The 23,246-nt window shown below is 47.6% G+C and overlaps 1 protein-coding gene across 1 annotated transcript in view; it reads left to right on the top strand.

The window, feature by feature from the left end:
- PHACTR1 (phosphatase and actin regulator 1) overlaps positions 1-23,246 on the top strand; it is a 272,533-nt gene that overhangs the window by 157,496 nt on the left and 91,791 nt on the right. The window contains exon 3 of the mRNA XM_049655030.1: positions 5,027-5,107. Coding sequence (XP_049510987.1) covers positions 5,027-5,107 — 81 coding nt within the window. The remainder of the gene's footprint in view (positions 1-5,026; positions 5,108-23,246) is intronic.

Below are 23,246 nucleotides of genomic sequence, written 5' to 3'. Positions count from 1 at the left end.
GGGAAGGGAAGGAAAGGAAAGGAAAGGAAGGAAAGGAAGGAAGGGAAGGAAAGGAAGGAAGGGAAGGGGAGGAAAGAAGGGAAGGGAAGAGGAGAAAGGAGAGGGAAGGGAAGGAAAGGAAAGGAGGAAGGAAAGGGAAGGAGGAAGGAAAGGGAAGGAAAGGAAGGAAGGGAAGGGAAGGAGAGAAGGAAAGGAAGATACAGAAAGTAAAAGGACATGATTAATAGATGGTGATAAGGATGCAAGACTTGTGCCTTTCAAGGTTTTCTGCATCTTTGCAATTAAGGCTGAATTTGCTGGCAGGCTTTGGAAGTCTTTCTTGGATATGCTAACCTTTGATGACGGTTTTGCGGGAGCCATTTGGGGTAATTTTTGGCACAGTAATTGAGAAGTCCCTCTTCTGTTCCTTTCAGGCAAGAAGGGTACTGGAAAGTTCTTTCTGTGTATTTGGATCTCCTCAACTGATTCTTTGTTGGTAACTTCCGCCCTTTCCCCCTTCAGGCTGTGTCTCTGGTTGGGCACAGAATTTTAGCCCAGGTGTCCCTGTGCTGGTTTTTGCATGTTCACTGGCTCATGCGATTTTGTGTTTGATGTTTCACTTGCCACAGGACCACCTCCAAAGCCTGTTACGGTGTGGTCCACTTACCGCCCAGAAAAGTGGTTCTTTTCTAAAGATCCATGGAGTTGCATTGCCGCTATCTGAGCTGAATTTTCATTTTGGAGGTGGGGGGGGGGGGTGGACTTAGATGCCTGCTTTTTCTATTTTGGTTCTGCTGGTTAGAGCTTTAGAAAAATGCTCTTAAAAGTTTACCTTGACATTTTTTTAATGTTTATTTATTTTTGAGAGACAGAGAGAGACAGTGTGAGCTGCGGAGGGGCAGAGGGAGAGGGAGACACAGAATCCGAAGCAGGCTCCAGGCTCTGAGCTGTCAGCACAGAGCCCAAAGTGGGGCTCAAACCCACGACCCACGTGATCATGACCTCAGCCGAAGTCTCATGACCTTAACCGACTGAGCCACCCAGGCACCCCCTGAGCAAGTTAATTTTACTGGGACTCAGGTCCCCCTGAAAAGTGGGACCTACTTCAGAGGATTGTGGTGGGGATTAATTCAAATAACATGACCCGCCGCCCTTCTCAAAATGATCTTGGTATCCCCTGTGGGCACGGTGTCCTGTCCTGGGAAATGGACAGACCCAAAGGATGAATAAGCCATCTCTTGCCAGAATGTCAATTAAACCTGGAAACTGGCTGGGGAGGGGAGGGGGATGTATTGTTTAAATACGAGCACATCTGTTCCGTGACCTCCACCTTAGTTCTTAAGGACAGACTCAGTGTAGTCAAGAATGGCACCTTTGGGGGACAGCCAGCTCCAGTCCTGCCCTCGGAGCCCCTGGCATTACTGCTTTGCCATTAGGAGCATCTCTGTGGAAGAGTGTGAGCAGCACTGAAAAGAGTCCACCATAGTCCACGCCAGTATAGCTCAGTCTCAGTTAACCTCCCATCCTTGTTTTAGAAAGTATCCGGGTACGTTTCCCCGGCATGTCCTTGATATCACCTCTTGGGCATGGCCAACATTGGGATCGCCGTCTTCCCTACCAACCTGCTTCTCATCCTGTGTCCCCCCCCACCCGAGCGATCAACAGCAGTGTCCATTCAGCGATGCACGTCAGGAACCGAGCAGTCGCCCCGGACCCTTCTCTTTCCTTCCCGTCCTCAGCTTGATGCCGAGGCAACATTGCCCCCTTCCCGTGACTTGAATGCACCCTTTGCCTGCATCTCCGTCACCAGCGTTTTGGTGCAAGTGACCGTCATCTCCTGCCTTAGACGAGGTGATCCCCTAGAACTGGCCTCCCTCCAGCCTGCTTCCCACATTGACGTGGGCATTGATCTTTCAGATACCCAACTCTGACCGTTTATTCCCGTTGCCCTTAGAATAACATGGTCCGCGAGGCCCTGCGTGGCCCAGCACCCCCGCCCCCCGCCATCCCTCTGTCTACATCTCGAGTCCTCTACCTGGTGCTGGTGGCTGCAGTAACATGGGTTGCTTTCTCTCCACCAATGGTGGCATGATTCCTCCATCGGGGGGGGGGGGCGGGCAGTGCCCAGCTTGCTGTATGTCTGGAGTGTTCCCCTCAGCCCCTACGTGACTGCCCTTTGCCAAGATAACATGTGTTCACCTCTCAAATTCAGCCTGTGGGTCTCTTCCTCAGAAAAGCCTTTTCTCATGGCCCAGTGAGGGAGGCTATCGACCACACGTCGGGCAGGACGTGTCCCTTTCTTTAAACAGGACTTCCCTTAATTTGTAACCCTACATTAGGTGATACTATCTGATGACCGTCTGAACCACATCTTAGTCTGCCAACTCTGTGAAAGGAAGGACCGTCCCTTCGCTCACCATCGTCTCCAGCCCCTGGCAGAGCGCCTTTCGCCACGGGCAGGGGTCTGTCGTCCTTGAATGAGCACGCGTGACAGCCGAGGTCCGCGTGGTTGGCCTGGGAGCACCCACATTCTACGGAAAGTGCCACCGCAGTTCGCCAAGCCCATCTCTTTGCCCACCTTGCTGCAGATGCTTCCTTTAATGCTGGGCGTCAGGTCCTTCCGCTGGGGAAAGCCCCCGGGAAGCCTCATTTTGTTTCAAAGAAATCTGTTCAATTTGTGGCTCAGTATAGGACGGGCCAAGCACCCCTTTCTGCGTGCCTCCCGCACGGCTTCACGTCACCCAGAGGATCTTTTCACAAAGTCCTTGCTTAAAAACCCTGCTTCACGTGGCCTATCCAGTCTTTTCCCACTGCACCACTAGCAAATCTTGGCTTAAAAGCAGGCGGAACTTCCTAACCTAGCTGCCCGCAGTTGTCTCTCCCTTCTCTGGAGGTTCCTCTTGGGCACAGAGAACGTCTCTCTACCCTCCTGCCACCTCATCATGCCGTCCGATATGAGTCCTAAAACTCCAGCCCCCAAAACAAGCCCTCCTCCGGTGACTCCTTCACCCACCTTTGTGGCGTGACCTTCGTACAGCCCTCCTGCCCTCACTTCGGGGGGTATATATTTCTACGTTTCCATGTTATCATTAACCTGTTCTCAGTAAGCTATACATGAGTGCAGTCTAACCTGGTGTTTTTTCTCTTGTCTCATATCCCTGAATTCACTAGACGTGAAGAGAACGTTAGATTATTTTAAAAATAGTAAGTCCCCAAATCTATAAAAAAGGGATTTTCAACCTTGATATGACCCAATAACCCAGTGAGCTTTTGATTCCAATATAGGTCTTCAGGTCCTACCCTGGACCTATTAAATCGGAGAAGCTGGGGCTGAGGTGTCAGTGTTTTCTCAGAGAAGCAAAGTGACTTGACCAAGGTCACACAGCTCGTAGGTGACAGCATCACAGTCCCCGTTTCCTTGCTTGCTTTCTAGCGTTTCCTCATATTCTTCGGACTAAATTCTACTGAACTCTGTGTAATTAATCTGTATCTAAATTTGCATAAAAGTTTCCTTATTTTATAACTGCCCCCCCATAACTGTGTGTCCAAAGGATGTGGAGAGTCTCAAGGTGACAAAAGCAAACAAAATAACGTCTCACCTCCTTTACCCACTCTTCACCCAGAAACAGGGATGCCAGCTGCTGGGGGGGCTCTCTCGCCCGCTTCCGTGGGCTCTCCTGACCTGCCCAGCCTGGCCTTGAGCCACAAGCCTGCCCTTTGGGCGGCCACTCACTCTTCCACTCCTGGGCTGTGTTTTCACTCGAATTGCTCTCTGTCATGCCCACTGATCTGAGAGAAACGCTCCCTCTTCGCTCCTCCAGCCCCACCTGCCTGAGTGTTTGGCTCAGATGAGCAGCTGAGTCACGGTAGACGTGCATTTCATAACTGGGCAGCTCACGGGTCGCTTGCCTGCTTGGGTTTGGAGCCTAAGAGAGGAGAGTGATGGGCATCTGTACCGTGGGGGTGGGGGTGGAGTCCCCCTACCACCTGCCTCCATTTCAACCCAGAGAGTTTACAGGAGATGTTTTCAAACTTTTTTTTTTAGTAGCTGGGAAGGAAAAGAAAAAATCCTCAGTGACATCTATATAATCGACATAATTTAAAAAAAACAAAGAAAAGAAGGAAGGAAGAAGGAAGGAAAGGAAGGGAAAGAAAGATGGAAAGGAAGGAAGGAAAGGAGGGAAGGAAAGGAATGGAAGGAAGGAAGGAAGGAAAGGAAAGGAAGGAAGAGGAAAGGAAAGAAAAGGAAAGGAGGGAGGGAGGGAGGGAGGAAGGAAGGAAGGAAGGAAGGAAAGGAAAGGAAGGAAGAGGAAAGGAAAGAAAAGGGAGGGAGGAAGGAAGGAAGGAAGGAAAGGAAGGAAGAGGAAAGGAAAGAAAAGGAAAGGAGGGAGGGAGGAAGGAAGGAAGGAAAGGAAGGAAGGAAGGAAAGGAAGGAAGAGGAAAGGAAAGAAAAGGAAAGGAGGGAGGGAGGAAGGGAGGAAGGAAGGAAGGAAGGAAAGGAAGGAAGGAAGAGGAAAGGGAAGGAAAGGAAAGGAAAGGAAAGGAAAGGAAACGAAGGAGGGAGGGAGGAAGGAAGGAAAGAAGGAAGGAAGGAAGGAAGGAGGGAAGGAAAAGCAATCCCACCTACGAGGAACGGCCCGAGTCAGGGAGATAAGCTGTGACACACAAGTTGAGCCGACCTTGGAGGTAGCATTCCTGACTTTGAATCCTGGCTCCTCTTCTCAGGAGTCTTGCGGCTCTGACGAGTTGTTGAATTTCTCTGTGCTACAGATTACAACGCCGTAAAGTGGGGTGAAATGAAATGAAATACAAGTGCCTACCCCTTAAGTAGTTTGAAGCTTGCTTTGAAGATTAAACGAAATAATCTGAGTGAAATGCTTGTTCTCCTGTCAAAAAATGTTAACAGGTCTCAGTAACTGACATTAATAAAACAGTAACTTACAGAAGTGTCTCCGGATGTTACTTTTTAATACATATTAACATTTGATTCCTCTGAAAAAGTCTTTGTTACTGACCCACACTTGCTTCTCTGTGTTTTTGCTTGTAGCCCTGGAAAGGAAAATATCAATGAGGCAAAGCAGAGAGGAGCTTATAAAACGAGGGGTTCTGAAGGAAATCTATGATAAAGGTAAGGGGGACTGGTCCCCTCCACAGGGCCCAGAAAGCCACGTGTGGAATCTGTGTGCGTGTTTCTCGGAGTTGGGTTCCGTTTTCTGCGTCACTTTGTCGGGATTTGAACCTCTCACACCCCCGACGGTTCTGGAGAGAAAAGAGAATTTTGCAGACCGCTCCAAAGCTCTCAGTAGTATATCAGCAGAGAGAAATCAAGCTCCCTTTTTCTCACCATTGGAACTAAACCACGGGATGCTGTGAAAAAATGATGTGGCTGCAGGAATGATGCGGGTTACTGGTTGGGAGCCTGTGGGTGTTCGAATGCACACAGCTGGGGTGAAGTTAATTGCGGAGGCTCTTTCGGGCACTAGGGGTTCCCAAGACAAATGTTAAAAACCTACAGGCATCTAGAATTTCCTTAACAGATTTTTTTTTTTTTTACTGACAGTCTGTCTTGCCACAATAAAAGAAGTCAAAGTGGCAAAAATTAGAAAATACGGCCGCACACCTAAGATATTTCAAATGATAATATTGACAGTAATACAGATGCTCTGTGAATGTATCCACAGGTGTTTGCCAGTGAATACTGTGTGTCTTTTGCTTATTGAATGACTGTCTTTAAATATAAATGTATGCAGTGGTTTTATATTAGGTATTCTTTATTTTTATTTTTTAACAGCTTTGCTTTTTTTTTTTTTAATTTGTTAATGCTTATTTTTGAGAGAAAGAGAGACACAGAATGCATGTGGGGGAGGGGCAGAGAGAGAGGGAGACACAGAATGGGAAGCAGGCTCCGGGCTCTGAGCTGTCAGCCCAGAGCCCAACGCGGGGCTCGAACTCACGGACCGCGAGATCGTGACCTGAGCTGAAGTTGGATGCTTCACCGACTGAGCTACCCAGGCGCCCCAAAGAGCTTTGCTGTTTTTAATTAGGTTTCTCTCCTTCTCCGTCCCCCCGCCTACTCTCTCTCCCCTCCCCTCCCCTCCCCTCCTGTCCTCTCCTTCCTTTGCCTCTTTCCCTTCCACTCTCCCCGTTAAGACTCTTGGTGAAATGACAAACTGTCATCGTCCAGTCTTGATACAGGAATCACCAGTAATTGTTTCAAGTCTTATCACTGTTTGAAGCTGGTGTTAAACGGTGGGCCAGATTATTAACGCACATATTCTCCTCTAAAAAGGGATTCTGGGGCGCCTGGGTGGCTCAGTCGGTTAAGTGTCCGACTTCGGCTCAGGTCATGATCTCGTGGTCCGTGAGTTCGAGCCCCGCGTCGGGCTCCATGCTGACAGCTCAGAGCCTGGAGCCCGCTTCGGATTCTGTGTCTCCGTCTCTCTCTGCCCCTCTCCCACTTAATGCACGCACGCTCTCTCAAGAATAAAGAACAAAAAAAAATTTTCTTAATGCCTGCTCAGATCCAGTTAAATGACCCCTTCCCCTCCCTCCTACCTTCCCGCAGCCCTTCTCTCTCTTCCTGTTAACCTTCAGGAATACTCAACAGAATATATTTAACTGTACTGCTTATTGTTCCCATCACACCCGATAACTGGGTTAGGGTAAGCATTGCCCAAGAAACTTCCGACGTAACCAAAGACGCCATGGGTCGTTGCAGCCAAAGCCTCGTTTTCTAGAGACAGAAATGGTGGCGTTGAGGCCGGGGCCTCAGATGGTTTTCCCGTTTGCTTCGTTGTGGGCGCTCAGTAGCGGGTAGTGGAGGAAAGGACCGGTTTAGCCTCCACTTGTCGGCACAGCTTCCCCACTCGTTTGTCTGTGCATTGTCTCTGTCTGTGCTCCTCTGTTTAGTTGTTGGCTGCCTTTCCTTGCTAGCGTGGACGCTCCAGGAGAACACGGGCCTCAGAGGCTTACCGCCAGGCCCCCCAGCCTCCGATAGTGCTTGAGAGAGACAAGGCTCGCAAACGTATTTATCGTTTGGATGAAGGGAAGAGGAGAAGAAGAGAGGGACTAAAACTAGAAATCCGGTTGCACACAGAACACGCACAAGCTTGTATCTGCTCTGGGTTTTTTCTGATGGGAAGCATCCATTTGTGTCACCGCGGATGTTAATCTTGTTATCTCGTGTCGTATCAGCCGTGAGGGACGTGGGCCCTGTCGTCAGATTGCTGGTCCCACTCCAGTTCCACTCCTGACCAGCTGTGCAACCTCAGTCGCACTGCTTACCTTCTCTGGGCTTCTGTCTGAATTGGACGAAGACCGTGGGGATGATGTCGTGTCAGCGAGATTACGGAAGATGGCACCCGGACGTTGGTTTGCGAGGGCTGCTGTGACAGAGCGGCCCAGACTGAGTGGCTTACGCAACAGAGACGTGCTTTCTCACGGACCTGGAGACTGGAAGTCTGAGATCGTGACGTCAGCAGGACTGATTTCTGGAGTGGTCTCTCTGCTTGGCTTGCGGATGACTGCCTTCGCACATGGCCCTTCCTCTTGCTCACACGCTCCTGGTGTCCCTTCCTCTTCACAGAAGGACGCCAGCCCTGTTGGATTAGGGCCCCACCCTTGTGACCTCATTTAACCTTCATTATCTCCTTAGAGGCCCTTTCTCCAAATACAGTCACATTGACCGCTTGGGCTTTGGCATGAATTTCGGAGGTGGGGGAGGGGATCCAGTCCAGTCCATAACAACCTGTAGAATAAGCTGTCATCCCATAAATGCTCAAGAAGTGTTAGCGTACCATCATGAGGGGTCGTCATCATCCTTTATAGGTTCTGAGACCCTTTACATGCCGCACCCTCAGTCGGCAGGCGCAAGGGTTAGAAAGGAACATCCCTGCCCCCTCTTACCTAGAGGTGCGGGGTCCACCAACCCCTCCTACGGTGTGGGACCACTGACACGAGACCGCCCGGCCCCTCTCTCACGCCTCCACTTAGGGTTTCCTGTTCTCCTCCCCTCTCTAGGACATCACTCACCTTGCGGTAGCTGGGAGCCCGGTGGGTAGAACGCATAAGACTCTATCGCCGCGACCCGAGGGAACAGCAAGTGGCAAAGGGACTTTACTCGTTTTCCAAGTCGTGTGTTTCCAAGAGGCATTTCCTGGACTTGGAGCAAGCATTCCACGTTGCCTGGCTGGTGACGCCTCGTGCCGCCTTCCTGTGTTAGCTCACGGCACTCGCGGGTCACCTGGCAGCGCGATGGGGTCCTCTGGGGAGGCACGGGCCCCGACAGCGGCCTGTTGGTTTGTAAATGACCGTGTCGGCCCATCGGGCCGCGCAGAGCCCACGAGGGCCGGCTTCTGTCCACACCGCGGCTACTCTCTGTCCATGTGAGCTTGCTGATAACGGAGAGCCGTTTGTCCTTAGTTAGGTCGCTTTCCTCTTCTTCCACCTTCTTTACGCTATTGATTTTTGCTTAATAATACCCCACTTGTCCGTAGAAAGTGTAAACGTAACCCGTGGGGACGTGAGATTTATCAAGACGCGGGCAGGGCAGACTCAGAATCGATGAGGTTTTATTACCCTTGACGGTTCTCCTCAGAATCCTTTGCATTTTGCTTAGCGGGTTAAAAATCCCAAACTGGTGCATAAGAAGTCAAATCCGGCAAAACGAGAGCTGGGGTGGAAGAACGAAAAGTATCTCAAATGCCTGCAGGAGTGAGGTCAGAAATCCTTCATTTAATTTTTTTTTTTAATCTTTATTTATTTTTGAGAGAGAGAGAGAGAGAGAGACAGAGTGTGAGCAGGGGGAGGGGCAGAGAGAGAGGGAGACCCAGAATCCGAAGCAGGATCCAGGCTCGGGGCTGTCAGTACAGAGCCCGACGCGGGGCTCGAACTCACAAACCGTGAGATCGTGACCTGAGCCCAAACCAAGAGCCAGATACTTAACCAACTAAGCCCCCCCAGGTGTCCCTACGTAGAAAGTTGTTTGGTTGTTTTTGTTTGGTTGGTTTTTTTTTTTTTTTTTTTTTTTAGTGTTTTTTATTTATTTTTGGAAGACTGCAAGCAGGGGAAGGGCAGAGCGTCTGCAGCGGGCTCTGTGCCGACAACAGCAAACCCGACATGGGGCCGGGACTCACGAACCGTGAGGTCATGACCTCAGCCGAAGTCCGGTGCTCAACCAACTGAGCCACCCAGGCGCCCCCGACCTAAAAGTTTAAAATCAGAGAAAATGGTTTATTCTCTGGGTATATGGAGGCCACGTGAGAAGGCAGGATACTTGCAAAACTACATAAAAAGATAAATTTTAGTTGTTAACCACTGTGTGGTAGGGATGTGAAATCGTACATTCTTTTTCTCCCGTTTTCCAAAATTTCCACAATATGGATGCAGCAGGTTGAGGGGGAACACAAGGTAAGCAATTAGAGGAGCCATTACCATTCCACTCATGGTGGAAAGTAATCTATAGTTTGATAGCTCATTTTTTAAAATGTTTATTTATTCTCGGGAGAGAGAGAGAGCATGCGTGAGCATGGGAGGGGCAGAGAGAGGGACACAGAATCCAAAGCAGGCTCCAGGCTCTGAGCTGTCAGCACAGAGCCCGACGCGGGGCTCGAACTCAACATCCATGAGATCGTGACCTGAGCCGAGGTCAGACACTTAACCGACTGAGCCACCCAGGCGCCCGTGATAGCCCATTTTTTAACTCTGTTTACCAACCTTGCGGCCTGTCTGTTTGAATCAGAAACTAAGGGTTCTCTTAGACTCCCTGGAACACCCCTTGGTTTATTCAACAAATTGGCACTGAGGGCCCCCTCCGTGCCACGTGGTCTCCCAGACCCTGAGCTACAGCGATCACCAAAAGAGCAAAATCCTAACCTTCTCAGAGTTTATGTTCTACAAAAAGAAATAGGAAGTAATTAAATACGCATAGGGTATTTCGTCAAGCAGTTGCAAGCTGTATGAAGAAAAACGAAGCGGCAGGGTAAAAAGATAAAGTCGTAAGTAGAGCCATGATTTAGACAAGTGCAGTCATGGAGGACTTCTGGAGGAGGTGATAGTGACACAGAGAAATTAAGTGCTCTGTGGCTGAAACCCACATTGGCCCTCCTGCCCTACTTCCACAAAATTGTAAATGGACTCAGTATGTTACTTTTAAAGCCTCTGTAGGGCATTTGCCTCTCTTGGTTTTCTGTAAATCAGAGCACATCGTCCCCTGCCCAGAGCCTGCAGTGGCTCCCCATTTCACTAGGAGATATTCCAAATCCCTGCGACAGCGTGCAAAGCCCTCTGCGATTTGCCCTCCAGCCCCTAAGTTTGCTTCAACTCCCTGGCCGTACCGCCTCATAACTACCTCTCGGTGACACATCTCTAGGCTCGCTTTCTAGCCCTCGAGGTTGACATTAGCCACTCCCTTTCCTGGAACCCTCTTCCCCCAGATAGCCATCCACATAGCTCCCCTCTTTTCAGGTCTTTGCTTAGATGTCACCTTCTCCTCGAAGCTCACCCTGCACCAACCAGATTTTACGTGGCCACCTCCTTCCCTAGGTCCTGCGTCTCCTGCCCCTGCTCTGCTGTGTTCTGTCTTTTGTTAGTTTCTGTCTCTTACACCTTCAAACGGGCTCTAGAAGTAAGTTATTTATTGTGTTACCCTTTTTGCCATCTGTCTCTTCTCACTGAAATGGAAGTTCCACCAGGCGGGGTATCGGGTCTTGTCTGGTTTGTTCATGGATGGAGCCCGAGAGCCTCCAACAGCGCCTGGCACGTAGCTGATGCTCAGTAAACGTGTGTTGGGAGAACAGTACGTGCCAACCGGAAGCTGGCTCTCCAGGTTCACACCACTTGCTTTATTCGCTGTTGCTGGTGAACCTCCCAGTTCTCTGATCCCCCTTGTTTATTCAGCTTTATGGTCCATGAAACTTTATGGCCAGTTATTTAAATAGGCAAGAACAGATTATGTATATTTATGTAGATGGGTGCTAAATACTCCACTTTCATGTAGTGGCTTTTTGAAAAAAACTTTTAACATTGATTTATTTTTGAGAGTGAGAGAGAGAGAGAGAGAACGCAAATGGGGAAGGGGCAGAGAGAGAGAGGGAGACACGGGATCTGAAACAGGCTCCAGGCTCTGAGCTGTCAGCACAGAGCCAGGCGTGGGGCTCGAACTCCCAAAATGTGAGATCATGACCTGAGCCGAAGTCGGCCACTTAACTGACTGAGCCACCCAGGTGCCCCGGCATATAGTGGCTTTTAAGTGTTAAGGAGAAACATATCCTGACAACGGTGAACGGTTTGGCCGTTAGTAAAATGGTGATGATATTTCTCTGACTTAGGAAGGCTCTCAGGAGGTCACCTGGTGTCCCTAGTGTTACTTTTCCAAAATAAAGATGAAGCAGGGGAGGCCACTTATTACCTTGTGGAAGGGTACGCGGCCAGTGGGCGTGCACTCTTAAAACCCCCGCTAAGACTGTGTGTCCTCCGTTTGGAATTTACAGGAACACCGAAAAACTTTGTTGTAACATGTTGCCAGTTGGTAGTCAGACGATCTGAGGATCTGAGTAAGTGGTGCTGTTAGCGCCATTGAAAATAATCTCTGCAAAGAAACATAATGCGGGATTTAAAGGATGTTAGGGTCAGGACACCTGGGTGGCTCAGTCGGTTAAGCATCCACCTTCAGCTTAGGTCATGACCTCACAGTTTAGGAGTTCGAGCCCCCGCGTCGGGCGCTGTGCTGACAGCTTAGAGACTGGAGCCTGCTTTGGATTCTGTGTTTCCTTCTCTCTGTGTCCCTCCCCCACGCTCACTCGCTCTCTCTCTCACTCTCTCTCTCAAAAAAAAAAAAAATTAAAATTAAAGAATGTTAGGGTTAATAGTGGCGATTGTAGTGGATTTTCCCGGGAAACCTCAGTCCTCCCTCAGGATCACCCTCTCCATACAGGATGGGCATGGGATGTATATGGCAGTTGTCAGGGGGGCAGGACAGGGAAAGGAGACCACCTCTCTGCTGTGGCATGATACATCGCGCCTGCGTGGGACACACATCCACACCCTAAGGGGGAACAGGACACCAGAATGTGCAAGCAGGTAGCTCAGACCACGGCAGCTCTCCTGGGAGTCTCCACGGGGATCCCGCAGAGACCCCGGGAAGGAGAGGGCCCCCCCAAGGGGGGGAAGGAAGAAGGGGGGGGGGGGGGGGGGGGGCACGTCAGCAGAACGGACTGGGAGCATCTCTACTGTCCATTGTGTGCTGGGAATTAGAGATAACATTCCCCAGCACATAACAGAGTGCCCCGAAGTGTGCTCTCTTCCTTCACTGAGTGAGAGCGACATCGTGGAAGGTGTTATTTTTCATTATAAGCACAAAGAGAAGCTCCCTGAAATGGACAACTCTTTTATGCAAGAGGCTGCGTTTTCCCTTGTCTGGCATTCCAGAGAGAAAGAGAGAGAGAGAGAGAGAGAGAGAGAGAGAGAGAGACCTGATATTTACATTAAAAGGTCCTCGTATTTTAAAAATAAAAATAAAAATTCTCCAGCAGATCAGAGGAGACCAAACTGTACTAGGCTCAGCCCTTCTTAAGTCCTGTGTTTCTCTGTAACCCGGGTGTATATGCTTCCCAAGTCGGAGTTTGTGGGAACCGCTTTTCACAGCCTCTGCCAGGCACCGTTAATGGGTCACATCCTGAGATGTTCCCCGTGCCTCTTGTGGAAGTGGCATCTTCCGAAAGCTGTGTGTAGAGTAGCGGTGTGGAAATCAAAGGAGGGTTTACCTTCAGTATCAGCGACATGTAATTGCCCTCCTAGCACCTCCGAGCCCAGTACAGAGGAGTTTGCCCTAGCAGTTGGAAAGTGGTTTAAACGATAAAGAGAATGCGCAGAAGTTGTGATCAAAATTCTCTTAAGTAATAAGGTTCTTTCAAAAAAAAAAAAAAAGTCACCATCCCAAGCCAGAAAACTACGGAAATTATTATTACAGCCATGACCAACCATCCCCAGTATATGTACTCCTCTCTCGTGTGCTTGTTGATCACCTGTTACATTGCAGGTGCCATTCTGGGCACCAGGAATACTAAGGAGGGACAAGCCAGACTCCCCTGGCTGACAGAACCCACAGCCCTGGGAGTAGGGTTCAGGCACTCAGCAGTCAGGGCAAGAACAGGATGTCTGGGGGCAAGGGAAGCATCACCCACCCACGTCTGGAGACTTAGGGAGGGCATCTTGGAAGGAGGGGTATCGCAGAGGAAACCTGCAGTGTGATGAGATTTATCCTAGGGAAGCTGGATGGGTAAGGGGAATGTCAGAAGGGGAGGAACTAGCCCCCGAGGAGACACCGAGCTGGGGAAAAGGGAGGGAAACAGAGTGTGTGTCCAGCACGTCTGTAAGATGAGGGGGCGTTGGGGCAGATCGTGCAGACAGGAAAATGATATTCATTGTTTGTGCTTTATCCTGAGAGCAGTGAGGGGCTTTGGAAGGGTTTGCTGCATGATCGGATTTGCAGCCTCATCGCTCTGCCTATAGGGAACCAGAACTTGGAGGGAGCCCAAGACATGAGTCAGGGTGGCCAGATAGTGACTGTTGCCGGGATCCAGTGACCTGATTGTGGGGGTGGGCAGAAATGGGGGTGGCTGGGGGAGAGGACAGATTGAAGAATTAGAGGAGATGGAATCAGGAGGGTCCTGATTTCAGAGAGTGAAGGAGAGGGGGTAACCGTGGCAGCTACTCAGGATTCTGCGTTGGACAGAATCTGCGAGCAGATACAGGGACCATTCGCTGAGCTGGGGACCCAAGACCCAGTGAGCTTAAGACACAGAATATTGCCGTGGTTTGACCACACTGGGTGTGAGATACCCAAATGTCTAAATAGACTACTAAATATACAGATTGGAAAGCTCACGAGAGAGATCTGGGTTGGAAATGCAGGTTTGGAATAGTCGTATAAATAAATGGTCGTTAAGTCATGTGAGTTGACGATGGCTCTGGAAGAAGTTGGAGTAGGGGGACATAAATGGTCCTGATAGAAAACCCCATGGAACCCCCAACATTAAATCATCTAGGAGTAAAGCAAAAATGGCCTGGGGTTAAGGAAGACCCTCAAAGACTGAGAAGTGGACAGAAAAATAGGAAGTAAACCAGAAATGTGTATCAGTATGGAAGCCAAGACAAGGGGCAGTGGTTTGGGGGAAAATGGTCTGAAGTGTCGAACACAGACACGCCAACTAAGATAGGGTCCAAGAAGTGTCCGTTTGATTATTTTTACGCTGTTTAATTGTAGGCTTTTAAATGACCTATGAAGCCAATGCGCGACCAACAGGGTGAACGTTAAAATGCTTCTGTTTTCCGTTAACAAAAACTTAAGGAGGGTGAAGCGATAAGCAAAATCAGACCAACAGTCTTTGTTTTGTCCTCTATGGTATTCCTAATGCCTTGAGCAATGCTTGGCATTTCTTGGTGCTTATTTAATACTTTTTGCATGAATGAGTTGAGTGAGTGAATGAATCTCCCATTATAAAGCCCAGTAGTAGGACAGCTCTGAGGCTGGTTAATTCAGCAGTTCAATAACATGGCTAAGGGATGCCATCATCAGGCTGGACGCTTTGTGGTAACAACATGGCTGCACTAATTGCAGCATCACGTAGAGACACAGCGTCCGGAGGAAAGAGTGAGTGAATCAAGGGGCGCCTGGGTGGCTCGGTTGGTTAAGCGTCCGACTCTTGGTTTCGGCTCAGGTCACGACATCATGGTTCTTGAGTTTGTGGCCTGTATCGAGCTCCATGCTGCCTGCATGGAAACTGCTTTAGGTTCTCTCTCTCCCTCTCTGCCCCTCCTCAACTCACTCACTCACTCTCTTTCTCTCTCTCAAAATAAGTAAACAAAATTTAAGAAAAAAGAAAAGAAAGCCCTTCCTGATTTGCCTAGGACTTGCGTAGATGTAGACAAGTAAGCATTCAGCCTCGATCCCCATGTAAATATCTGCAAACCAGCAACACTCAGCTGGGAGATCTACACCCAGGATCCCGGTCCCCGCTCTCTCGTCTTCTGGGCATACAAGGCACAGGGAAACTTTTCATCTCCCAGGACTCGGCTTTCAGAATGCAACCCCAGGACCCTGACTGTTCCATCCCCTCCGGCAACCCTCCGTTTGTTCTCTGTGTTGAAGAGTCTCTTATGGTTTGCCTCCCTCTGTTCTTATCTTATTTTTCCTTCCCTTCCCAGCTCTGTTCATCTGTTTTTTTTTCTCAAATTCCACATGAGTGAAATCCTATGATACCAGTCTTTCTCTGACTTATTTCACTTAGCACAATCCCCTCTCGTTCCATCCATATTGTTGCAAATGGCAGGATTTCATTCTTTTTCATCACTGAGTAGTGCTCCATTCTCTCTCTCTCTCTCTCTCTCTCTCTCTCTTTCATTTGGGCTCTTTCCATGCTTTGGCTGTTATTGATAGCACTGCTATAAACATTGGGGTGCATGGGCCCCTCCAAATCAGAATTTTTGTATCCTTTGGATAAATGCCTAGTAGTGCCATTGCTGGGTCGTAGGGTAGTTCTATTTTCAGTTTTTTGAGGAACCTCCATACGGTTCTCCAGAGCGGCTGCACCAGCTTACATTCCCACCAGCAGTGCAAGAGGATTCCCCTTTCTCCGCATCCTCGCCCAAATCTCTTGTTTTCTGTGTTGTTAGTTCTAGCCATTCTGACTGGTGTGAGGTGGTATCTTATTGTGGTTTTGATTAGTATTTCCCTGATGATGAGTGATGTTGAGCATCTTTTCATGGGTTGTCAGCCATCTGGATGTCTTGTTTGGAAAAGTGTCTGTTCACGTCTTCTGCCCATTTCTTCACTGGGTTGTTTGTTTTTTGGGTGTTGAGTTTGGTAAGCTCTTCTTCTTAGATGGTTGCCTTGCCCCAGTTGCCTTCCCTTCACTGGAGCCTAGACTCCCCCTAGTGCCACCGGGAGAGCTGAGATTCCGTTGTGAGGTTTTAGGACTTCTCCGAAGGCCATGCCCACCTCTGTAGCTCTTGGCTGCCGGTCTCAGGGCTCCTGCCATCCACACGTGCCCCAGAGCGTGTCTTCACTCGCCAGCCCTCTCTTAATTTCTCTGAAGGAAATATTACCCATCAAACTGACCACTTACTGCCATCTGGACCAGGTTAGCAACATCATTTTACCTTCCTGGTTCTGGAAATGGGCTCACTTTTGCATATTCATTAGGGCCATTATGGTGATTTTCAAGTGGGTTACGAGCAGTGCAGTTCAGTCGACTTTTCAGCCATAACAGAAATGTTTGTCATCATCTATCCTGGCCACCGCAGCAGCCTCCAGCCTCGCATGGTTATTGAGCACTTCAAGTGTGGCTGGTCTGACTGAGGGGAATTGCATTTTTGGTTTTATTGAGTTTTAACTAACTAAAAGTAGCCACATGTGGCCACAGGGTGCCCTTTTGGAGAACCGAGCTAGAGAAACAGAGCTACTTAGATCTAGAAGCCGCTTGCATTTCCCTCCCCAGCTCGAGTCATTGAGGATTTTTTTAAAATCTCAGCTTCTGGTTCCCACCTGGCCTGCTCCAGTAACCATGCAAGGCCTTTGCACGGCGCGGCATGATTCTGTGAGAGTCATGTGATTGTATAATAGCATAGGAGAGAAACGGTGACATCCCATTCATTTTATATTCAATCCCTGCCCCAGTTGCTTTTTTTTTTTTTTTTTTTTTTTTTTTGGTATCCAAATGCTCAGGAAGAGCAAGATGGTAAATCCCCTTCTAGCTACAAACCTTGGGGCCCGAGTCGTTGTTTGCAAATAGTGGTCGGAGCCATGATACTTCATCAGGATAGATGATGTAAGAACGAGTGGGCTTTGGCATGAAGATGGGGGGAGAGGCAGAGTTATACCCAGTACAGATATAAGAAACAGCTCTGGGTGGGGGGACACCACAGCAATGACGCAACCATGCATTTGCAGTCCCGGCCAGCAACTGAGAATCCACATGAGCGATAGTTGGTTGACCATCCGGTCCAGTTCAGGCAGGAAACGCCGATAAATCCGACAGAAAACAGCTACAGAGACGTGCAGCCCAAACAGGCTCCCCAAGGTCTGTGCCACTTTTGTGACAGGAAGTCATTGCACCTCATGTATTCAATGGTTTAGGCAAAGGCCTCTTAATCATTTTAAAATAGGATATCAAGTCCAGACCAGTAGCAACAACAGAAAAGCGAGGTGGTTCTCCAAGCACAAAAGCATGTGCCGCTCCATTCCATGTATGAAATTGTCCAGAGTATCACAGAACCAATTAGATTCTGAGATTGGAATACATCGTGTACAGATTTGCAAGGTGATAGGTTCAAAAGGACTCCGAGTTACGAAGATGCTTGTATCAGACAAAGGAGCCTCATGGCTTTTGCAAAATTGTTCCTCTGTATAAGCTGGCCAGAATAATCCAAAGACTTCTAGCTGTAAGCAGAGATAAAGTAGAAGATTCTTGTAAATTCCTAAAATGCAGGTTCCCCGATCCTACAGACTCCTGAAGTGTTTGTCTTAAGTCCTGGTGATACACAGAGACTTTTAAACACACACACTCAAAATGACTGGTCCATGGTGGACAAGAAAACCCACCAGAAGAGAGAGAGAAGAGACTCTAGGGTTTTTGTTCTGGCAAAGAAGAGGTTCAAGCCTTTTTAAATGCTCAGGAATCCAGTGCATTCGTTCCCAAACAGGCAGTGTTTAATAGGAATGTATTTCTTGCTGGGTATGTTTAAAGTTCTACAAAATGTTATCTGTAGCACCGTTTAGTTTAATTACAGCTATTCCCTGAACTCAGGCAAACTGAAGAAAATAATCTCCAACGAAAGTTGACAAATGCCAGGGGAGCCATTTCTGACTTCTTAGGTTTACGGCTTTTAACCTTTCAATAAAACCCTTAGATAAATTATTTCTTAGCTAACTGTTGCTTGGCAGATCATCTGACCAGGAGAGCAGCTAGTGGCTTTGACTTGCAATGATCTAAAAGGTTATTGGGATTAACGGAAGCTTTGCCAAAAGCCTCTATGTTGTTCTAAAGTGAAACCTTTGTGGGTTTCAAAACAATGGCTCTACCCCCTTCGTGGGTGGATTTTTCCCTACTCTAGTGGAAAAAAATATATCAATGTCAAAAAAAAAAAGAGGTTTAAAAAGTCTGTGTTTCGCGGCTTATTAATATTAGGTCCACCACCCGAGAAACATTTCTTGGAAAAGCACCTTCACGTTGAACTCATCAGCCACTCGGCGCAGGTGCCTTTTTGGGTCAAAGAGCATGTCTGGGGAGCTAGAATGAGAACATGGCATAGACTGAACAATAGCTCTGGTCTCAAAGGGGAAAAAACAGGAAATGCTTGCATTAGGCTCCTCGTACGTACGTGTCTTTACAAAGGTAATGATTTGCTGTAATGTACGTAGCTTCGCTTTTAGGGTTTGCTTTAGTGATAGCCCTTGGGGACCACCAGTACACGAAAATGTGTTTGAATTTTCACAAGCTGCGTGTATAGGTTCTACAAGTTTGCCTTAGCAACAGTGATGCAGTTTACTGTTCCTCCTGTTTCCAGCCTGAAATTGCTACCTGATGCTTCTCTTACGCTGTCATTTTTCTTTCCCCTTGATGCCTAAACGTAGTCTCCATTTCATGATGTCATTCACTTTTCTTCTCTATTGTATGTCCTTCACAGTAACAGAATTGGAATTCTAACTATGACATCTACATGACTTACTTATAAAGGATTGCTACGGTGTTCTTTTGCCATCCTTAAGGAACTAAAATTTCCAAATAAGTCGTTTTAAATGAGATCACACAGTCTCACCACTTACTAGCTCATCACCTACCGATTATGGGATTCTACACAAGTCATTGAAACCATCTGGTGTTTGCTTTCCTTTATACAGCGAAGATAATCTTGGAACCAACCCCATAGAATTGTTTTAGGTATACATTAAGTGAACAAGTACCTGGATCATAATAAATTCCCAAAACATTATTTAAGGGGCTGTTATTATATATATTTAATGTATAGTTATAATATATATTAAAAATATATATAATATAAATATATATAATATGTAATTATATATATAACATCTGTCATTGTACTTGACATTGAAGATGCTCCAAAATGCTTAAAAATGTTTCTTTGACCATCCCTTTCAGTGTCTGTCCCATTTCCCCCCCTTGTTTGTCTACTGAATCTAGTGGCTTTGTATGTAATGCACAGGCTTCTAGCTCTATGCTAACACTTTGCTTAACAGTTTTTTTTTAAATAAAAATATAAGACCTTATTAGCGAACAACGAGCCTGAAATCCATCAGTGTACTTCCTGGTTCTTGCTGTGATATGCCCACCTAGAGTAAGTCAGACAAGGAAAAGGAAACTGAAGTGGAAAATGGTTTGCTGGTTAGGCTTATTTGCAAGTTTTGGGGGAGAACTTGTTCTCATTTCTTACAACTGCCCTACACATAACACTTTGGTCTGGAAGGACGCTGGGCACCAACACAGTAGTCCTTTTTTGTTTTCGAGGGGCAGAAACTGAAGTCCTAGATGCTGAGTCACTTGTGGCAAGCTAGTGATGACAAAAACGAGAACGTGGCGCCCCCCACGCTCAGAATCTGGCTCCTTTGCATGATACCTGCTGCTCCCCTCTCCCCACCCAGCCCTCCTGAGATTGAGTTAGGAATGCTCACGGTGCATTGCTGTTTGCCAACATACGGACAGCATGGTTTGTAACACCATTCTTCCTGTCACCTTCCTATTTATTTATTTGTCTATCTGCCTACCTACCTAACCTACCTACCTACCTAAGATAGAAAAGCCTTCTCTTCCCTTGAGACTCCAGACTCTTCTCAGGTTCTGCAGGGTCCGATACTAGGACTCTTGATAAAGGCTAGTGTAGAGGAGGTCATTAACGGGCCTGACAACTTTCTACTCACGCCCTCCCCCCAAGCCTAGACCTCACATCAGCCCACCAAGAAGAAAAAGTCCGAGTCCTGGATCAACGCTGGCCCAAGGTGGCCAGGGAACAATGCAGAGTAAAGCCCCCAGTGCTCACCATTGGGGTAGGTTCACTCCCCCTAGTGGGAGAAACAGGGACCTAGCTATGAGCTCACTGCAGAGAAGAAAGGGTAAGAAGCCAGGCAGGAAAAAAAAAAAAAAAAAAAAGAGGGCTTAGGGGAAATCAACGCATTCATAAGAAACCAGAAGTGTGAGGAAGGGGTTTTTCCCTCCAACAAAAACTATTATTTTTTTATTTAATGTAACAAGGCACCACGCGATTGGTGTGTGTGTTTACAAATGTAAGCACCTTTACAGAAAAGAAGTTAATGATCACTAAACTCTCCTTCTTGTCTTGCCAAGTTTACACCAGAACTTTGCCACCCTGCATCCGTATTTCATTTTGATTTTCTCCTGAGCCACGTGTACAAACTGTCCTCCATTCCTGCTTCTGTACTTGACATGATTTCAGACCCATGTTTTTAAAATGTTTATTTACTTTTTGAGAGAGAGAGAGAGCGAGAGAAGGGCAGAGAGAGAGACACACACAGAATCCGAAGCAGGCTTCAGGCTCCAAGCTGTCAGCACAGAGCCCGACACGGGGCTGGAACCCACAAACTGCAAGATCACGACCTGAGCCGAAGTCAGTGGCTTAACCGACTGAACCATCCAGGTGTCCCCAGACCCATTTTTTAATGTCTGGGCATCACCCACATGGTCATTTCATTTGCGTTTCTTTCCTTCCCAGCAAGTATCTGCATCTCACAAGTGGCCTGTGGAACACTTCCATTTGTTTGTACAAATACTCTTCGTTCTTGGAAGAGTCGGTCTTTTATTAGCCGTGTTTGGCTCATGTTTCTCCACGACACTGCTCTTTTTCTTACATTTGGTGTATAGCTTTTTATTTTGCAGATTGAAAATCAAAAAGTTTTGTGAGTCAGTCGAAAGCTCTCCATCTGGCTTCCCTCTTACACAATCTGAATAAATAAATGTGTGTGCATATTTATTTCTACTATTCTAGTTTTGAAGTTTTCTTTTTTTCATCCATGTGAAATGTGTTGCCATAATGGTTCAGTGTATAGGTATAAAGCAATTCTTTATTAAGTATGCTCCGTGCCTAGCATGGAACCCAGCACAGGACTTGAACTCATGACCCAGAGATCAAGACCTGAGCTGAGATCAAGAGTTGGATGCTTAACGGACTGAGCCACCGAGACGTCCTATAAAGCAATGTTTTTACACTCAGAGTCAACTCTTATTTATTAAGTAAAGATAAGATGTCTTATCCAACTAGAAATACATTTTTAAAAATTTTGCTTAATGTTTATTTTTGAGAGAGAGACAGAGCGTGAACAGGGGAGGGGCAGAGAGAGAGGGAGACACAGAATCCGAAACAGGCTCCAGGCTCTGAGCTGTCAGCACAGAACCCAATGCGGGGCTCGAACTCGTGGACGGCGAGATCATAACCTGAGCTGAAGTCGGATGCTTAACCGGCCCAAAAACAAAAAAAAACATTTTTTAATGCATCTTTTGAACCAGTCCTCTGGAAGACAACTTTTACATAAATCTTACTTTCAGAACAGTAAAGAAAAATTCCACGTGAGAGGAAATCCTCCTGAAATCTGTGGCCTCCTGGGTTCTGAGCACAGGTCTTCTGTCTCCTTTCTGCCCCTTCATCTACTTCTCAGGGTTTGACTGCACTCTCGCTCCTTTGTCCCACCTTGGATGCTGGTTCCTCATTGCACCTGCGTTTCTGCATTTCTTTGTGTTCTTTTTAGCAATTGACTCCATGCCTGGCTTATGGGAGGGGAGGCAGGGCGGGCTGTGGTAAAGCTCCAGGGCTTGGGGGGGGGGGGCGCAGACGGGGCAGGGGTTTCTAAAGTACCATAAGGAGCTGAAAGCCAATTTCTTTCTTACAAGGTCGTGCTGAGCGTTTGCAGTGTCTGGTTTCTGCTGCGTGTTGTTAATTACAGACTCTCGACAGATGTTTGTCAACTGAATGAATTCATTCACTGACCCCTCTCCCTTCACTCTCCTTGATTTGGTGGTTAACCTGACTCTACCAGCACCTTCCTTTCTTAGGTCTCACAAGGGGAAGAGGAGAATACGGCTGGCACAGTTTCCGTGGCCAGTTCTGTGCCTTAGACCCACTGCTTTCTGTGTCTCATCTTTCAAGATTTATGACCTTGACTTGCACTCACGTCTGCCTTATTCTCTCTGTCACTTCTGTGACCTGATTTTCCCTTGTTAAATATGTTCGCATCTGGCTCACATTTTAACTTTCCACTCTGCCTTCCTGCTCTCCGCAGTCCCATATTCCTTTGTGACAAGTTCATATTCATGATCCATGGTTAGACAATGCAGCCTCCTGCTTTCTTGTCCTCTTTGCGGTTTACCAACAGCCTCTCTTCCCCATTTGCCGCATAGACAGCATTTCCTGCCCTTGGGGCATCGTGACAAGGCGCTGTTGTCATTCCGGGCTCCTTTGCCTGATTCCTAACCTCCAATCGTCTCCAAGAGTGGAACCCTGACCACCAAAGCAGCTCCAGCATCCCCCAAGAACTTGCTAGAGGTGCATACCCTCCATCCCACCGCAAACCTTCTGGCTCAGAAACTCTGGGGGCGGAGTCTAGCCACCTGCTTTAGCCTGCCTCCAGAAAACCGCTGATGCCGGAGAAGCACCGCCTCGACCCCTCTGGTCTCATGTGCCTTCCACCTTCTCCCTGTTCACACTCCTCATTCTGGTAGGAAACTGCTGGGCACTTGTTGTGGGCCATTTTGAAGACCATTATTACAGATAATTTTAGAAGATCATGTAAAACATCAAAATAATTTCTAACATTCTATAGAGCAATGTAATTTCTAATATTATTTCTAATATCTAATATTAGAATAAGGAGCAAACTTTTTCTCATCCATGGTAACAAGAGACAGTGATGTTCTGAATAGGGGTACCTGGATGGCTCCGTCGGTCAAGAGTCTGACCCTTGATTTCGGCTCAGATCTTGATCTCATGGTTCATGAGTTTGAGCCCTGCATTAGTGCAGAGCCTGCTTGAGATTCTCTCCCTCCCTCCCTCTCTCTCTCTGCCCCTCCCTTGCTCACTCGCTCACTGTCTGTCTCCCTCAAAATAAACAAACATGAAAAAATTTAAATAGATGAAGGTACGAATAATCCACAAGACTCCTGTTACTCAGGAGGGTTATGTTCTTTCTAAAAAAGAAAAACACTTTTTCTAATAATGCTAATTAAAAGGGCCAGTAAAGAGAC

The sequence above is a fragment of the Panthera uncia genome (genome assembly GCF_023721935.1).
Source record: "Panthera uncia isolate 11264 chromosome B2 unlocalized genomic scaffold, Puncia_PCG_1.0 HiC_scaffold_25, whole genome shotgun sequence".
NCBI classification, from domain to species: Eukaryota; Metazoa; Chordata; class Mammalia; order Carnivora; family Felidae; genus Panthera; species Panthera uncia.
The sequence above is the reverse complement of the archived record's forward strand: the minus strand, read 5'-3'. Positions and strand labels throughout refer to the sequence as shown.